At 39.7% G+C, this 17,527-nt stretch overlaps 3 protein-coding genes across 3 annotated transcripts; all 3 read left to right on the plus strand.

The window, feature by feature from the left end:
- Positions 1-771: 771 nt before the first annotated feature.
- On the plus strand, positions 772-2,716 carry LOC110774544 (putative WRKY transcription factor 11). Its single transcript, XM_021979092.2, has 3 exons — positions 772-1,685; positions 2,100-2,225; positions 2,342-2,716. Exons 1-3 carry the CDS (start codon positions 934-936, stop codon positions 2,490-2,492), a joined length of 1,029 nt encoding a protein of 342 aa, XP_021834784.1. The 5' UTR covers positions 772-933; the 3' UTR covers positions 2,493-2,716.
- Positions 2,717-5,185: 2,469 nt separating this feature from the next.
- LOC110774532 (LRR receptor-like serine/threonine-protein kinase EFR) lies at positions 5,186-9,038 on the plus strand. The gene is made up of 2 exons (XM_021979077.2): positions 5,186-8,078; positions 8,185-9,038. The coding sequence occupies exons 1-2, from the start codon at positions 5,354-5,356 to the stop codon at positions 8,538-8,540; spliced, it is 3,081 nt and encodes a 1,026-aa protein (XP_021834769.2). The 5' UTR covers positions 5,186-5,353; the 3' UTR covers positions 8,541-9,038.
- Positions 9,039-9,919: 881 nt separating this feature from the next.
- EXO70G1 (exocyst subunit exo70 family protein G1) lies at positions 9,920-13,314 on the plus strand. Its single transcript, XM_021979074.2, has 2 exons — positions 9,920-10,353; positions 10,710-13,314. The coding sequence occupies exon 2, from the start codon at positions 10,717-10,719 to the stop codon at positions 12,751-12,753; it is 2,037 nt and encodes a 678-aa protein (XP_021834766.1). The 5' UTR covers positions 9,920-10,353; positions 10,710-10,716; the 3' UTR covers positions 12,754-13,314.
- The last annotated feature ends 4,213 nt before the right edge of the window (positions 13,315-17,527 follow it).

Consider the following 17,527-nt stretch of genomic DNA (forward strand, 5'->3'; position numbering starts at 1 on the left):
AGACTTAGAGCACCCAAACCTTTTGGAGCACCGAATTCATCTTTGGAATTCCTGACTATTTGAATAAATATATAAACCCTTTACGTATCGGTCCGGTTCCGATGTGAGGGTGCGTTAGGGCGAGGGAGTTTAAGAGTATTTTAAAGAATTTATTTGGGTTACCTATTGAGTATAATAAATTTTTAATATGAAATTTAAAGTTTAGCTTCATAATAAAAAAATAATATGTAAATTAGCAGTTGTTATTAAATAAATAGCCGTCATATCTGTAAATGATAACGTCGATAACGATGAGATGCCGGCCGGTTGTGAATAATAGCGGTGAATGCTCTTGATTTTTTTTACAAATTTGAAAAATTATATAGTATTTAAGTGAAATTTAAAGTTAAAATTTACGATCTCAAAATTCCAATTTTTTTAAATAAAAGATTTCACAGTGAATTATTAATAAACTTTTATAACCAAACAAAACTCACAAGTCATAATAAAGTCTCACAACCAAACAGTACAATCCAAACCAAAACCCCTCCTACTTTTTTTACCCGTTCCTCTTCCTTCCCACCCTTCTGGTCCAGTCAACCTTCTCATTTGTTTTCTTCTCCTCATCACGAGAAAATATAATACTACCAGTTTTTAGTTGTCCCACACTGACATTTCCTCCCACCGTGGGACCCACCACCCCCAAGTATAGAAAAACTTATTTATATAATCAGTCATCCCAATAGAAATCTTCAAACCCATCTCAGCCGTCCGATCAAATATCCCACTTTGACTCTCCATCCCTTTATATCTTCCCACACCCCCACCACCATACAACCCCCAAAACCCCTTCTTCCTCAACACAAAAACAACTCCTCCTCTTCTCAAATCTTCCATGGCCATTTGAGCTCCGCTTGAGCTCTTAACCTCGTCTGCGTTTCTTACATTTCAAAAATGGCGGTGGAGCTGATGAAATTTCCGAAGATGGAAGATCGGAAGGCTATACAGGAAGCTGCATCGCAAGGCTTGGAGAGCATGGAGCAGCTGATCCGCTTTCTATCGCACCAGCAGCAAACTAACCAGTCTTCTCGCTTGGACTGTACGGACATCACCGACCACACCGTCTCCAAGTTCAAAAAGGTCATTTCGCTCCTGAACCGGACCGGCCACGCCCGGTTCAGACGCGGACCTGTTCAACCCGATCAACCGGTTCAGTTCCCCTCTTCTTCTTCTCATCCCTCGTATTCACAAACGTTGAGCTTGGCTCCGGCTCTGTATCCGAGGCCCTCTCCGGCGCCCGCTCCGGTCACTACACCAGCGATCGTCCCGCCGGCGCCGATCGAGTCGAGCTATGTCCAATCTCAGCCGCACGGCATGACGCTAGACTTCACGAGGCCTAATGTCTTCGCATCAAATCCTAAGAGCACGGAGATCGAGTTCGCGAAGGAGAGCTTCAGCGTCTCGTCGAGCTCGTCGTTCATGTCGTCGGCGATCACCGGAGACGGCAGCGTTTCGAACGGCAAACAAGGATCGTCGATCTTCCTGGCACCCGCGCCGGCCGTCTCCGGCGCAAAGCCTCCGCTGTCAACGGCGCCGTTTAAGAAGAGGTGCCACGAGCACGACCACCACTCCGACGACGCGTCGTGCAAGTACTCCGGCTCGGGTTCTGCTTCTGGCTCCGGCAAGTGCCATTGCTCCAAGAGAAGGTATGCGTGCTTCCCCGTCTGCGCATTTTAGTCTCTGCTGTTAATTGTTAAGCTAAAATACGCATGGACGGTTACTGAGACGATAGAGTTGGTTTTTCCAAAGATTTTCAAATGAAATTTTAGTTGATTATCCTGGGAAGCGAGTTGACTCGGACGATTTCAACTCGGCTATAATCTGGTGGATCCATCCGAGTTTCGGGTCAACTAGTTAGGTTGCTGGGCCATTAATGGGCGCAGCACTTGTGGACGCTGACATGATAAGATGCGCCTTTTTCCAAATGGCGCATCTTAGCGAAATATTTTTTTTGTCTTTTTTCGCGCGCGAGGGAAAAAGACTTGGTTATTTAAGTTTAACCGACGACCTTTTTCTTTTTAAGAAAATAAATTAATTGTTTTTTTCTTTCTATAATTCAGGAAAAATCGGGTGAAGAAAACCATTCGGGTCCCAGCAATTAGTTCAAAAATCGCCGATATTCCACCGGACGAGTACTCGTGGAGGAAGTACGGTCAAAAGCCGATCAAGGGCTCACCCTACCCAAGGTATTGAATTTAAATCTGGGCCCTTCATATACAAAGGAACAAAATAATCAGAATTTAGCATGATCAGACGGTCTGGATTGAGTCTTATATTTTGGACAATTGTTTTTCGTTATCAGGGGATATTACAAGTGCAGTACGGTTAGGGGGTGCCCAGCAAGGAAACACGTGGAGCGTGCCCCGGATGATCCGGCGATGCTGATCGTAACGTACGAAGGGGAACACCGTCATGCGCCGGAGAACGTGGGGTCGGTGTTCGAGTCAACGTGAGGGAAAATGGGTGGAAAGAGAAGGAATGTGGATGTGGGTTTGATGTAAATTTTTATTTTTTTAGTTGAATTGATTAATAGGATAATGGGGGGAATAGAGAGGCAGAATCCTCAAATCTGTCAAAGCGGTGTTTAGCTTAATGAATTAAATTGTACTTATTTTAAAATTATTCAATTTTTATTGCATTTGGTGGGGGGAATATTTATTTAAATTGGTTTTGGGAAGATTTATCTCCGTCTGCCACACACTTGAATTTATGATTGTTTATAAGTTAAAGAGAGCATCCGAAGATGACAAAAAAAGTCAAAAAAATAGATTCGAAATTGTGGAGACTTAGAGATAAAGATGAGGAGGAGGAGGGAGTCAAATTCAGTTGGCGTTGATTTAATTTTGTTGATTAAGTTGGAAGCTATGTATTTGTATTAAAAGTCAAAAGCTCCCCTACCTTCCAATGAATTTTAAAAACGTGGTGGTGGAAGGGCGCTAAGACAGCAACGACTTAAACCCATCACAAGAATTAGAGGAGAAATTTATGGTGGTAGGTATCTCTAGTCTTTCTATGGCGAATGATCTTGTAGTTAGAAACCCTAGCATCATGCCTCCTCCATATGAGATGGGGATGGGTACCTAGCTTTTTTGAGGTCAAGTTTAATTTCATTTGGCATAGCTTCTTGAACTCTATGTGATGGGTCGTGTCAAGGGAGGAGTGGGCTCTAGAATTTGAATAAAATACTAGGCTTATCTATTTTTTCAATTATCAAATACTCACTAAATAATGAGAGTTCAGGGAGGCTATAATGATGTATAAAAGTGAGGCTTTATAATGAGGGGTTCCTTAATCTAGTGCATAATTACTATTGGGCTATTGGATTAAACCCTTATTATAACCCCTCATTATAGAAGCTTCTAAGAGCATCTCCAAGGGAGATGTCAAATACCAAACATCAAATTTAAATTTGATGGCTGATGTGGCAATTTGACATCTTACACAGCTTTACACTCCACCCGATATGTCAAATTAAATTATTATTTTATTACATTTTAGTGTTGATTTATTTTTAATTAAAAAGAATAGAAAAGAAAAAATAATAAAATATTCATTTGACATCTTGCTTTTGGGATGTCAAAAATATCTCAATTTTCAGCCTTCATTCCATATCAGCTTTGACACATCGGTTGGAGTGTGTGAGATGTTATTTCTAGCTGTTAAATATCTATGTGGCACTTTTGACATATCGGTTGGAGATGCTCTAAGAGAGTTACAGTGCATTTGGATGAGAGAAATCAACTTGGAATTTTGACACAAGTCATAAAATCTAAAAAAACCAATTCTCGTGTTTGGATTAAAAAAAAACATAGAAAATTAAAACATGGAATTTGAAGGTCATAAATCCCAACTTTAAATTCTATCTAAAAGTCGTTATTTCTAAAATTCTAAGAGATATTTAGTTTTTAAAAAAGATAACTTTACAAATAAAGGTTAAATTCCGCACTTTAAATACATTACCCAAACAAGAAACCTTACAAATTTTAGAACATCAATTTTCGTCATTCATGAATTTCTTTGTACTTTTAAATTTCTTCATATAAATGCACTGTTAGTGTCTTTTTTGTGTGTGTTTGTGTGGGGGGTTGAATTGGAAATAATGGGCTTAAGAATAGCTTGAAACTAGTTAATGAAGCTGGGTCACGCTCATGCTGCTAGACCACAGCACTAACACAAAGTGGACGAAGATTAAGAAAGCTTACTATATTGTCTGTTTGGTCAAATGGGCATATCTTGGAATTTGGGCTTAATCTGAATACTAACAAGTAACAACCTCATTTTATTCTTCACATAATGTGGAAGTAGGGCCAGCCAGATGCTTTTTTATGTTAATTTCTCATGGATGAGGTAATTGGTTAGGATTACGATAGGTCAAAGATTTGATTAGATTCTCTTCAGTGCAACAGAAGAAGAAATAATGATAAATACATGTTAGCATGAGAAAATAGTCCAGGAAATGAAACCACAAAATCATCATAAGACCAAGACCCAAAAATTAGGACCAGGTCTTTGCATTTGACAAGGACGTCTCTGGAAGTTTCCGTGTGGGCAGAAGCAGAAGAGAAGGAGGATTGAAGGTTTACTTAACACACCAATGAGGGTTGGTCAGAGTTGAAGGGGCTCTGGTCGCTTAAGCAAGTGGTCTAGGGTTCGAGCCCTTGTGGATGTAGAAAACTTTCTTGGAAGAGGTCCCCGCATATGCACCTGACAGTACTTCGGAGGATTAGGCCTGGGCCATGCCTGGGGATACCTTGGGAAAACAAAAAAGGTTTACTTAACACTGTTATATTGGGGTTAAGTTATAGAACATGCGTCAAGCCTAATTAATCAATGCAATGCAATCAAGCCTAATTAATCAATTTCACCGTGAATTAAGGCAGGCTTATGCTTAAAAAGTCAAATTACGTGGACCTGAAAAGTGAAGGCTATGCCTTAAATGTTCTTCCTAGTAACTACTAACTACACAACCAAGAACCATCATGCTGTCAAAAAGTAAAAACAGTCTTAGGCAGCAAGTGGACCATTGACTTTAAACGTCCTATAATTTAGCTTTCCATGATCTCTCAAATTGAACAAAACTTAATTTCACTGGCTTTACAGTGGAGAAGGTGGCTTAACAAGAATCGATCATCCCCAATTTCCAATTCGACGGCATACTCATTCTCCATCCTCGACACATAACTGGAGGTAATTCCTCATAATATATTTTGTAACACGTATTAATTATATTTTAACTAGACATACAATACACGTCACGATTTAGAGAAAACTTAAATTCAAGTTTTTTTGTGACTAATTGATCCCCCAGACCAGAATGAAGGTTTTGGTTGTGAGATTATTGATCATAGTATGCACACTTCTCAATGCATTCGTCTGCTGCTGGAGCTTTATGCATTCGGACCGTTCCGTATCCATGGAGTCCCACAGGTTGGGACTATTGGAAGGAAATGAGAGGGATAGGGTTTCATTGCTGGCCGTCAAAGCTCAAATAAAGGAAGACCCTCATAATGTCTTGAGTTCATGGAATGATTCCATCCACTTTTGCATGTGGCATGGCGTTACCTGCAGCAAAAGGCATCATCAAAGGGTCACTGTGCTCAACTTTGAGTCCCAAAACTTGGTGGGCTCCATATCCCCACACATTGGAAACCTAAGCTTCCTAAGGGAACTTCGCCTCCATCACAATAGCTTTGGCCAACAAATCCCTGCTGAAATTGGGCGTTTGCGTAGGCTGCAGGTAATATTACTACTCAACAACTCACTCAGTGGCCCTATCCCTACCAACGTTTCCAATTGCTTCAATCTCAACTATATTCATATTGGTTACAACAGCTTAGTGGGTAAAATTCCTTCACAGCTGGGCTCCTTGTCCAAGCTTCAAATATTTGTTTTAGAGTGTAATAATTTAACAGGAGAGATCCCTCCTTCCTTGGGAAACCTTTCATCTCTTGAGAGGTTTGGTGCATATAACAATAGCTTGTTGGGAAGCATACCTAGTTCTTTAGGCAGATTGAAACATTTAAAATCTTTGGTATTGGATTTGAATCGATTGTCTGGCACCATCCCTCCCTCCATCTTTAACCTCTCCGCTCTTGCTACTTTTTCTGTCTCAATAAACCAAATTCAAGGGAGTCTTCCCTCAGACTTGGGAATAACACTTCCTAATCTCCAAAACTTTCACTGTTTTTCGAACCAATTTACCGGACCAATTCCTCTGTCAATATCCAATGCCACAAATCTGGCCAGATTTATTGTTGCAGAGAACAAATTATCTGGGCAAGTGCCGAGTTTGCGAAACCTTCATAAGCTTCAACACTTCAGTATTAACGAAAATTATCTTGGAAGTGGTACTTATGGTGACTTGAGCTTCATCTCAGACTTGACCAATGCCACAAAGTTAGGGGAGTTGTTTTCAGGCCTTAACAATTTTGGTGGCACTCTGCCCCCATCAATATCCAATCTCACAACAGAGCTTACAATGCTGGGGGTCCAAGCAAACCAACTACATGGAGACATCCCAGTTGGGATTGGGAACCTGATCAACTTGGAATCATTGAGTTTGAGAAATAATCACTTCACAGGTAGCATCCCCAGGGACATTGGAAAGTTATCAAGTCTAGTGCTGTTGCGTCTTGGACACAATGAATTATCAGGGAGCATCCCATCCTCTCTAGGAAATTTAACCATGCTAATCGCTCTCCAATTGCAAGCAAACAACCTTCATGGCAACATCCCTTCAAGCCTAGGGCAATGCCTCAGGCTGCTGAGATTGAATCTTTCCCAAAATAACCTCGACGGTGCAATACCTCGCCAAATTTTTGGCCTCCCCTCCTTGTCCATTTCTCTAGACTTGTCCAGAAACCACTTGACTGGTTCCCTTCCTGTGGAGATTGGAAAGCTAAAGAGCCTAGGTGTACTGGATGTTTCTGATAACATGCTATATGGAGAGCTTCCCAGTAGCCTTGGTAGTTGTTTGGGTTTAGAAGTCCTACACTTGCAGGGCAACTTCTTCAATGGGATAGTTCCTTCATCTATGGCTTCATTGAGAGGGATTCAAGATTTAGACCTTTCTCGCAACAATTTTTCTGGCGAAATTCCAAGGTTTTTAGAGGGCTTTGACTTCTTGAAGAATATGAACTTATCTTTCAATGAACTTTGGGGAGCAGTTCCAACTGAAGGTGTTTTTAAAAATGCTAGTGCAACTTCTGTTGTTGGAAACATCGGGCTCTGCGGCGGTGTTGCTAGTCTCCGGCTGCCCAACTGCAGCTCCAAAGAGTCCAAGGGAAGAAGAAGACTGTCACCTAGATTGAAATTAATAATTTCCGTAGTCTCTGCCTTTCTTGGAATAGCTCTGGTTTTTGTCCCTTTATATCTCTGCTTGCTAAGAAAGAAAGGGAAAAAAACTGCATCATCAAGTGCCAACTTGGCAAACTCTATGCTGCAAGTGTCATATACTACTCTTCTAAAAGCTACTGATGGGTTCTCTTCAGATAATTTGATTGGTTCTGGTAGCTTTGGATCTGTGTACAAAGGAGTTCTTGATAATCCTGATAGGTCACCTCAACTTGTTGCCATTAAAGTTTTTAACCTGTCACGCCAAGGAGCTTCTAAGAGCTTCCTAGCTGAATGTGAGGCGCTAAGAAATATCAGGCATCGAAATCTTGTCAAGATTATAACTGCGTGTTCAAGTGTTGATTTTCGCGGTAATGATTTCAAGGCTCTTGTTTACGAGTTCAAGGAAAACGGAAGCTTAGAGGAGTGGCTGCATCCAACTTCACCCAAGAATTTGAGTCTTGTTCAGAGGCTGGACATTGCCATGGATGTTGCTTGTGCTCTGGATTATCTTCATAATCATTGCGAGACACAAATAGTTCATTGTGACCTCAAGCCAAGCAATGTTCTTTTGGACAAGGAATTGACTGGCCATGTTTCTGACTTTGGACTAGCAAAATTTCTCTCGAAACTAACCAGCAATGTGTCAGAAAATCATCAAACAAGTTCCATTGGGGTAAGAGGATCAGTTGGCTATGCAGCTCCAGGTAAATACTCTATCATCCCTTATTGTTCACAATTTCTATTTTTTACTCTCAAACAATTCGAAGACAGCTATGTATTTATCTACAATTTTTGATGTTTGAATTGTAGAGTATGGCATGGGAAGTGAGGTGTCAACTTATGGGGATGCCTATAGCTTTGGCATTCTCTTGTTAGAGATGTTCACAGGGAAGAGACCTACCGACGACATGTTTAGTGGCGGCTTGAACCTTCATAATTTCGCGAAGATGGCTTTCCTAGATCGGCGAGTTACAGAGGTTGCTGATTCACTGCTTCTTCAAGAAGGTACCAGTGACAGCATCGTGATACCTCGAAAAATCGAAGAATGCTTGAGTTCGATATTCGGAATTGGGATTGCGTGTTCTGCTGAATCCCCAGCAGACCGAAAGGATATCGGTGATGTTGCATCTGAGTTGCACTCCGTTAGGAACAAGCTTCTTGTGTAGAAGCTTTTGCTACTCTATTTTTATTTTCCAGTTTTTATGTGCTACATGCGTGTTCTTGATGCTGCTATAGTGCATGAGGAAATTTGCAAGTAAATAATCAGCAATGAGATGTGGAGTGCAATGGAGTGGGAGCCATTCTGGGGTCATATGTTGAAGCCATTGGAGTTGATCATGTTGGTCCCAATTACTTTTGGTGTTTTTGGTAATGTAGTTGGGTGGGTGGGTGTCCATAGAAGATTTCACTTGTAGATTCGAACAAGGGTGTCTAGAGAAAGTAGGTCGTGAGGTAGGGCCAGAATATTCCCCGTCAAAGCTTGTGAGGTGTTTTTCAAAATGAAAGTGATTCTCGACTGTGGTCACTGACTCACTGGTGGAGAGTTTGTTGCCTGCCTGCTATTCATGGGGTCAAGCTACTGAGAGGATTTCTCTCTGTCACATCAATTGTTTATTTTTAATATACTTTTACCATCTTTCTACCATCTTCTATACTATGCTATAAATTATTTAGCTGGTTTGACAATGAGACAGTGCAATCATAATTAGTAGGCCAGCTAACAGATCTCCAAATTCATAACCAAGTTGGCAATTTCCAAACCATCCCTCCTTTATTTGACCTGCTAGGTAGTTTATTTCCATGTGCTACATATTATTTTAATTGAGAAGACGACGTTTATAGTTGAGAAGTCCGAGTTACATGTATCACTTTTACTGATCATATTTTTGACAAAATTGATTACATACGAGTCACTACATCGTATATCCTACATGAATTACTTCATTGTAACAGATATAATCAACAAATCTGATATGATCATATAGGTATTATTTTCTTGACAAGAATATTGAACAGTTTATTTTTCTGTATTTACTGGACACACACACCCAAAAAAAAAAGTTAATAAAAAAGTAGAATATTCTCTCTCAATTATTAATTTATTATTTATACCATCTACTCTACTTTGCACTGGTAGAGTTAAAAAGTAACCATTGATTGAAAGTTGTTGAAGAGGATCATTTGAAAGTTTCAAAGAATGTGATCTCCATGAAAAAAGAGAAGACTTGTAGTCATAGTTTTGGAAAGTCAGGACAAATTTCCCAATTTCCAACTTCTCTTGCCCAAACCCACCCATGTAAAACAAACTTATTTTTTTAATTACATCAATTTAAAACTTTATTTTTTTATATTTCTTTTCAGTGACATGACAGCCTCTTTCATAATTTCATTTCATCCTTCCCTACCCATATAGCCAACCCTCATAATTAAATAAAAAATTAATGATTTCTTTTGTTTTGGTGAAAAAAATTAATGATTTCTTAAATCATGTAGAATTTAGCTTTTGAATGAGTTGATGCAGTCAGATTCTACTTGTGTGCGAAGTGAGTTTTCAAACTTAACGGAGTGGAGAAGAAGAGGAGGAGGCTGAGAAGGAAAGGTAAAGAAAAGTCATAAAAAGCAAAGCAAAGCAAACAAAACAAAACAAAACAAAAATAGAGTTTTGGCTGGCAGCAGGAGAAAATAAGAGAGAGAATCAGAGAGAGAGAGAGAGGCTAAAACGAGTTTAGAACAAAGCAAGAGAGAAGGGTTTGCGGTTTTGCCTTACTGTCATGCACTTTGGCACCACTCTCGTCGGACATTGCGAAAAATAGAACTCTGCAAAAGTGCGCTCTATCTTCCCATCACTCTCACATTACTTTCGCGATTAGGGTTTCTCTCTCTCCTTCTTCCTTTTCTCCCTGTGTGTGAATCTCTGAATACCGGGTTTAGAATCTGATTCAACTCGGCCGGGTGAACTGGATCTCTCTTTTGCTTCAAGTGAGTCCTTCTTATTCATTTCTTGTATTTCTTAACTCTCAAGAAAATCTGGGTTGCTTTCCTTTGGTTTGCTTGTTGTGGGTTGAGTGAGATTTTATGCTGTTTCTTAGCGTGTTGGTTTTGTTTTGTGAGGACCCAGATGAGGTTTTGTGCTTGTACTTGTGTCCTGATTGATTTTCGATGATTTCTAGAGAGATGAAGAAAATTTCACTTCAGAAAAGGAATATAAGAAAAGCCCAAGTTTGAATTTTTTGTATTTAGCTGCTTAAAGTTGCTCCTTTTTTTTTGCTCCCAATTTGAGTGAGATTTGGAGTTTCAAAGATTTTGATTTTGGGGTTTTGTTTGTTTTTAATTAGGATTTGAATGGCGAATTCGGTGAATGATAAGAGCATTGAGAGTTTGATATCTGCAAGCAAGTCATTGAGGCTAAGTTTACAGAAATCACAGGGCCTGGGGTCGGCTCTAGAGAAAGCAGGAAACAGATTTGAAGAGATTAACCAGAGATTACCCTCTCTTGAAGCTGCGGTTCGACCCATTCGTGCAGACAAGGAAGCCCTCGCCGCTGTTGGCGGCCATATCAACCGTGCTGTAGGCCCTGCTGCAGCTGTGCTTAAAGTTTTTGATGCTGTTCATGGACTCGAGAAATCGCTATTATCAGATCCGCGTAGTGATCTTCCAGGGTACCTATCGGTTTTGAAACGCCTGGAAGAGGCTCTGAGGTTTCTGGGTGACAATTGTGGATTGGCGATTCAGTGGTTGGAGGATATAGTAGAGTACTTGGAGGATAATGCGGTTGCGGATGATAGGTACCTTTCAAATCTGAAGAAATCATTGAAAGGTCTCCGAGAATTGCAAGATGGTGAGGGAAAGGCCAACCTCGATGGCGGGCTTTTGGAGGCTGCGTTGGAAAAATTAGAAAATGAGTTCCGAAGACTCCTCATGGAACACAGTGTGCCACTTCCAATGTCGTCATCATCTTCACTTGGAGAACAAGCTTGCATTGCTCCATCACCCTTACCTGTTCTGGTAATCCAGAAGTTGCAAGCTATTATTGGAAGATCGATTGCTAACAATAGACTTGAGAAGTGTATATCTATTTACGTTGAAGTTCGAAGTTCAAATGTGAGGGCAAGTTTACAAGCTCTCAATTTGGATTACCTTGAGATATCAATTGCAGAGTTTAATGATGTCCAAAGCATAGAGGGCTATATAGCACAGTGGGGAAAGCATTTGGAGTTTGCAGTGAAACATTTGTTTGAGGCGGAGTACAAGCTGTGCAATGATGTTTTTGAGAGGATTGGATTGGATGTGTGGATGGGTTGCTTTGCAAAGATAGCTGCTCAGGCTGGTATTCTTGCATTTCTACAATTTGGGAAAACTGTTACAGAGAGCAAAAAAGATCCGATAAAGCTTTTGAAGTTGTTGGATATTTTCGCGTCTTTGAACAAATTGAGACTGGACTTCAACCGGCTTTTTGGTGGAGCAGCATGTATTGAAATCCAAAACCTGACAAGGGATCTCATTAAGAGTGTAATTGATGGAGCCGCTGAAATTTTCTGGGAGCTTCTTCTTCAGGTGCAGTTACAAAGGCAGAACCCGCCTCCTCCAGATGGGAGTGTTCCGAAATTGGTTAGCTTCATTACTGATTATTGTAATAAACTGCTTGGGGATGATTATAAGCCACTATTAACTCAGGTTCTGATCATTGACCGAAGTTGGAAGCATGAGAAGTTTCAAGAAAAGCTCCTTATTAACGAGGTTTTGGAAATTATTAAAGCCATTGAGATAAATTTGGAGACATGGATAAAGGCTTATGAGGATGCCTCCTTGTCCAACCTTTTTGCAATGAACAATCATTGGCATTTGTACAGGCACCTGAAGGGAACTAAGTTGGGGGTTCTGCTGGGGGATGCCTGGTTAAAAGAACATGAACAGTACAAGGACTATTATGCCGCAGTGTTTTTGAGAGATAGCTGGGGGAAGCTTCCTGGTCATTTAAGTAGGGAGGGTCTGATTCTGTTCTCAGGTGGTCGTGCCACCGCCCGTGATCTTGTCAAAAAGAGGCTAAAAACCTTCAATGAAGCCTTTGATGACATGTATAAGAAGCAATCAAATTGGATAGTGTCAGATAAAGATCTAAGAGAGAAGACATGCCACCTCATAGTGCAGGCGGTTGTGCCTGTTTACAGAAGCTACATGCAGAACTATGGGCCCTTGGTTGAGCAAGATGCAAGTTCAAGCAAGTATGCGAAGTATTCAGTACAGACTTTGGAGAAAATGCTCTTGTCTCTCTTTCAGCCAAAGCCTGTTAGATACGGCAGTTTCAAAGGTAGGCAAACTAGTGGGAAATTTAACAATGGAGTAACAGATCTTCGCCGTACTACCTCTGCGGTTGTGTGATTGTCAAACTATGCGCGTTGTGGAATCACAGGACAGGGCTATCATGGTTAGCCTTCCACCTTGTACATACTGACGTTCTCAGGGTCCTGGAGCTAAATACTGCTATCCCATTGCCTGAGATTCTAAGATATGGAATTATTGTAACTTATCTGAATGTGATGAAGAGTTGAACACTGTCTCCACTGCCCAGTGGGTTCTAAGTCATGATGATGAACAAATATACAACCCCGTTGGATCCCCGCGTAGATAATATATTCAGGTATAGCTATCCGTTTTTCTTTCATCTCAGACTCATTAAATCAGTAATTAGGTTAGGCAGCAGGACAAACCTAAATATACCTTTGCTAGGTTCAATGTACAATTCTTTGATTTAAAGTGCATCGAAGTGGTCTAGTTGTGATTGATTTTGTTACTTATCAGAACATGGGAAAGCTTAAAATTTAGGGACCTTCATGAGATGCTTGTTTTGTGCTATGAAATGGCATTGTTGAGAACTTAAAAATGTACTACAGCCATGTGCTATTGAAATTCTGTTGACAATAAAGTATCTACTCGTTTTAATGGCATTGTTTACTTTAGCTTTTAGTATTTTGTTGCTGGTGATTCTCCTTTTGTTTCTCTTTTCTGCTTTTCCTCGGTGTATGTGTTTATCCTTGTTAGACTTGCTTGGTAAGACATGAATTGGTACGTTATTCCTTTCTCAAAAAGCCTGTTTTCCCTTTTTGATAAGAAATGATTCCAATTGATCAAAACCTTCTGGGCCGGCTATGTTGTAACAGTTTGGGTTCAATTCTGTTCCAAAGAGAAAAAGAAAAAGAAACCTATTTGTTGTTTGGGTCAATAATTAAAAATAGGAATACTGAAATGTTCATAGAACAAACATTATAAAATATTTCCCATCTAAAAACCCGAACAGTTTTTTTTCTCTTTTCTGCACAGCAGTTTCTTATCTACCAAACGGAGCCAAACCAAAATTGTACATGATAAGTGTTAATGGATTACGAAGCCAGCCAAAGGGCTTTCAAAAGTGCTAAATTATAATTCTAGCAATGGAGACTTTTGAGTAACTTCTATTCATGACCAAGGGGTGGTTGTCGTCTTAGTTGATGGTATTTCTATTTTTCTCTAATCTCTTGTCGACATGACTAATCGCTAGAGACTTTTGAGTAACTTGTATTCATGACCAAGGGGTGGTTGTCGTCTTAGTTGATGGTATTTTCTCTAATCTCTTGTCAACATGACTAATCACCGAAGCTTCGCTCGACAAGAAAAGGAAGGTAAATTATTAACTATATGCTAATCCGATATTAGTGATGTTTCTTTCTTTAGAATCAATCCAAGTCTCCCCTAAAATCAGATTTAATCAAATTCAGAAAGTTGCAGCGTGGATGCTTAAGCAATTTCTCTTTTAAGTATAAACTATTATTATCACCACATAGACAAAGCTCCTACTAAGTCTTGTCCTCCTACCAAAATCTTCTAAATTTATCTCCATATATTTTTGTGATGAACACGACAAATTTATATAGTTGTTGTTTTCTTCCACTTTTCCCTAACGTGACACCAAGATTGCTACCAGGGACCAGTTTGCAGGCACATTGCATTCAAATCATGACCAGTCAATGTCAACCATGAGAGGCATGCATTTGGATATTTTTGAGAAAATTTGTCATGAAAACATGCCCCTTAATCCATAAAATCTTGAAAGAAAAAAAAGAAGCATGAAAATGCTGCTTAATTTACCACCAACATCTGCATTTGACTTTATAGGTAGGCGTGTGTTAAATCGATAAGGATGATTTTTTTACGCGGGTGAAATTATTGAGCTATTGACGAGTCTAAGTCGTTGATGCATGATGTTTCATTATATGCCACACATCCACAACAGAAGACAACTCGAAAACTATCATCATTTCTCTTTTCCTTTGTCCAAGTTAGGTTGCATCATCAACGGCTGAAGATGAAAGAAAATTCATGATTATGATGATGAGGATTGAGGACCGCCACATAAACGATAAGAGTTGCCATGGAATTGAATGATATGATAATGAAACATTCCGTTGAATTATTATTGATGCATGCATTCTTGAATCCCTTTTTGTTCCTTACTTTGGAGGAGATGGGTGAGAATTGAGACAAGACATCTTTGTGCTGTGTTTCACTTCATTGGGTCATGCTTCATTTCAACAATATTCATTAGTTTTGCTTCTTCTTCTTCTTTTTATAAAGATAAATCTTTTATAATATTTCAAATTATAAATATCTATAAATAAAAAGGTACTAATAATATGGATTTTTTCTTTTTCAAGTTAGTAAAAGGACCTTGATTTGCAAACCATAAGTCTTAGGTTCAAATCCGCACGACATCATAGTTATGTGTGTGAATGAAATCCTCCTTCCCTGTAGTTTAAATTAAAGCTTGTACTTTTTTTTATAAAATAAAAAACAAGAACCATTATAAATTGTGCTTTGACTCACTTTGAATTTTGAATGGTTCCTAAGATGTTAACCTACCTGAGATGTGAACCATAGTTTTAATGGTATGCTTATGCTCTAGCTGTAACCTTTAAGCTACAATTTTTATAAATACCATTTGAATTAGAACTCATGATTTTTATTTTTATTTAATTAAAGAAAACTACAACAATTGGATGATGGGTTTTTCTCTAACACCAAAAGTCATGCTTTTGGGATCTTTCAAGGGATTTATACAATGCAATGGATATGCCCCCTCTCTTGAATTTTAAATTGCCTTGACCCTCCTCTAATGACTATTATATTTTAATTAACCATGATCATTTTAATTAACTAAACTAGTTTATCTAAATAGATAAGGTAGGTTTGCAGATGGCTAAGTAGAATATCTAAATTGGTTGCTCTCCTCACCTTGACCTTGTACCCTCCAATCAAATAATTGTGAATTGTATTAATTTTTTTTTCCTTCTGACGCAGCACAAGCAATAAAGGTTTCAAACGAAAACCTTGAGTAACAAGGGAACTGGATTCCACCAGAAAATTAAGAGAAACTCTCTTTGATTAATTGTATTAAAATCTGAAGTGTCCAAAAACGTTAGACGAACCCGTCTAAATACAACTCTCAACCCTTGTAACTGCTAGGGGAGTTATTACAGATAACTGAAAAACAGAATTAATTCGGAGACTTAACTACGTAACTCCGAAACTGAAAAAAAACAGAATTTATTTTGGGAATTAACTATGTAACTCCGAAACGGAAAAAAACAGAATTTATTTGGAATTAACTTCGAACTTTGACTGCAGTTTTGAACGGCCAAACGACTTCAGAACGCCAAAATCCATCATACATCACAGCAAAGCTGTGAGTTTGACTCGTGGCATCGTTCCCTTTCCGAAAAGGTATTTTGCGCCCTAATCGGAGCTCGGACGACAATTCTGCAAATTCCCACCACGTCCTTTTCCTTGCTCAACCCCGATAAAACCTGCCACGATAAAATCTGCCATCTGTTCTACATCAGTCCCTTCCACCTCCGAAGAACTCGACCCCGAGTTATGATCTGGATAAAGAACCTCATCTTCACGGAACTCATATAAATCTGCAACATTAAAAATATTGGAAATTCCCATGGAATCTGGTAACTCAATAACATAGGCATTATCATTGATCCGTTTGAGCACTTTGTAAGGACCATATTTCTTCGGTTTAAGCTTGCTGTAAGTGCCAACTGGAAATCTCTCCTTCCTCAGAAATATCATCACAGAATCGCCTTCTTGAAACACTTTAACACGTCGATGCCTATCCGCAGCAGCTTTGTACTTAGCATTTGTTTGCTCAAGTTTCTGCTTGACCTCATCTCGAACGGCTACCACTTCCTCAGCCAAATTTTTCGCTGCCACACTGCTTTGCTGGCCTCTAGGCAGTTTCACCAAATCTACAACATGGTTAGGTATAGCAGTATAAACAATGGAAAATGGAGACCTCCCAGTAGCACTATGGACTGCACTGTTGTATGCAAACTCCACCTGCGGTAACGCATAATCCCATTGTTTCGGCTTCTCTCCACAGACGCTTCGCACCATATTGCCCAATGTTCGGTTTGTAACCTCAGTCTGGCCATCAGTTTGGGGATGGGCAGTGCTGCTTCGATTCAAAGTAGTCCCAAAAAGTCTCCACAAAGTGATCCAAAAATGGCTCAAGAACTTGGTGTCACGATCAGATGTAATGGATGTAGGAACCCCATGCAAGCGAACAACCTCCCTGAAAAACAGTTTGGCTATATTTGATGCATCGGCAGTCTTTTTGCAGGCTATGAAATGCGCCATTTTTGAGAACCGATCAACCACCACAAATACAGAGTCCACTCCCCTTTGTGTTCGGGGCAATCCGAGGACAAAATCCATAGCAAGATCCTGCCAAATATCGTTAGGAACTGGTAATGGCATATATAATCCAGTGTTTTGTACCTGCCCCTTCGAAGTTTGACAAATGTAGCACTTGCGCACAATAGTTCCAACATCACGTTTGAGCTGTGGCCAATAAAATCTCTCCTCCATCAATGCAATTGTTTTGTCACGGCCTAGGTGGCCACTCAATCCTCCACCATGCAAGTCCCGAATGAGCTTCTCCCTCAAAGAGGAAACTGGAATACACAGCTGGTTGCCTTTGAACAAATAACCTTCATTAAGAAAGTAATCTACCATTGGCTCTTGATTGGTGCACTTTGTCCAAATTTCCCGGAAATCGTCATCTCCTGCATATAATTCCTTCAGACATTCAAACCCCACAACTTCCTGAGTC

Source organism: Prunus avium, chromosome 1, assembly GCF_965620075.1.
Source record: "Prunus avium chromosome 1, drPruAviu1.hap1.1, whole genome shotgun sequence".
NCBI lineage: Eukaryota > Viridiplantae > Streptophyta > Magnoliopsida > Rosales > Rosaceae > Prunus > Prunus avium.

Excerpts from the sequence above, each read along its gene's own strand:
- LOC110774544 (XM_021979092.2), top strand. The coding sequence starts at position 934 with ATGGCGGTGGAGCTGATGAAATTTCCGAAGATGGAAGATCGGAAGGCT. Across the intron at positions 1,686-2,099 it reads TGCCATTGCTCCAAGAGAAG|GAAAAATCGGGTGAAGAAAA; the intron begins GTATGCGTGCTT and ends TCTATAATTCAG. Across the intron at positions 2,226-2,341 it reads AAGGGCTCACCCTACCCAAG|GGGATATTACAAGTGCAGTA; the intron begins GTATTGAATTTA and ends TTTCGTTATCAG.
- EXO70G1 (XM_021979074.2), top strand. The coding sequence starts at position 10,717 with ATGGCGAATTCGGTGAATGATAAGAGCATTGAGAGTTTGATATCTGCA.
- LOC110774532 (XM_021979077.2), top strand. The coding sequence starts at position 5,354 with ATGAAGGTTTTGGTTGTGAGATTATTGATCATAGTATGCACACTTCTC. Across the intron at positions 8,079-8,184 it reads AGTTGGCTATGCAGCTCCAG|AGTATGGCATGGGAAGTGAG; the intron begins GTAAATACTCTA and ends TTTGAATTGTAG.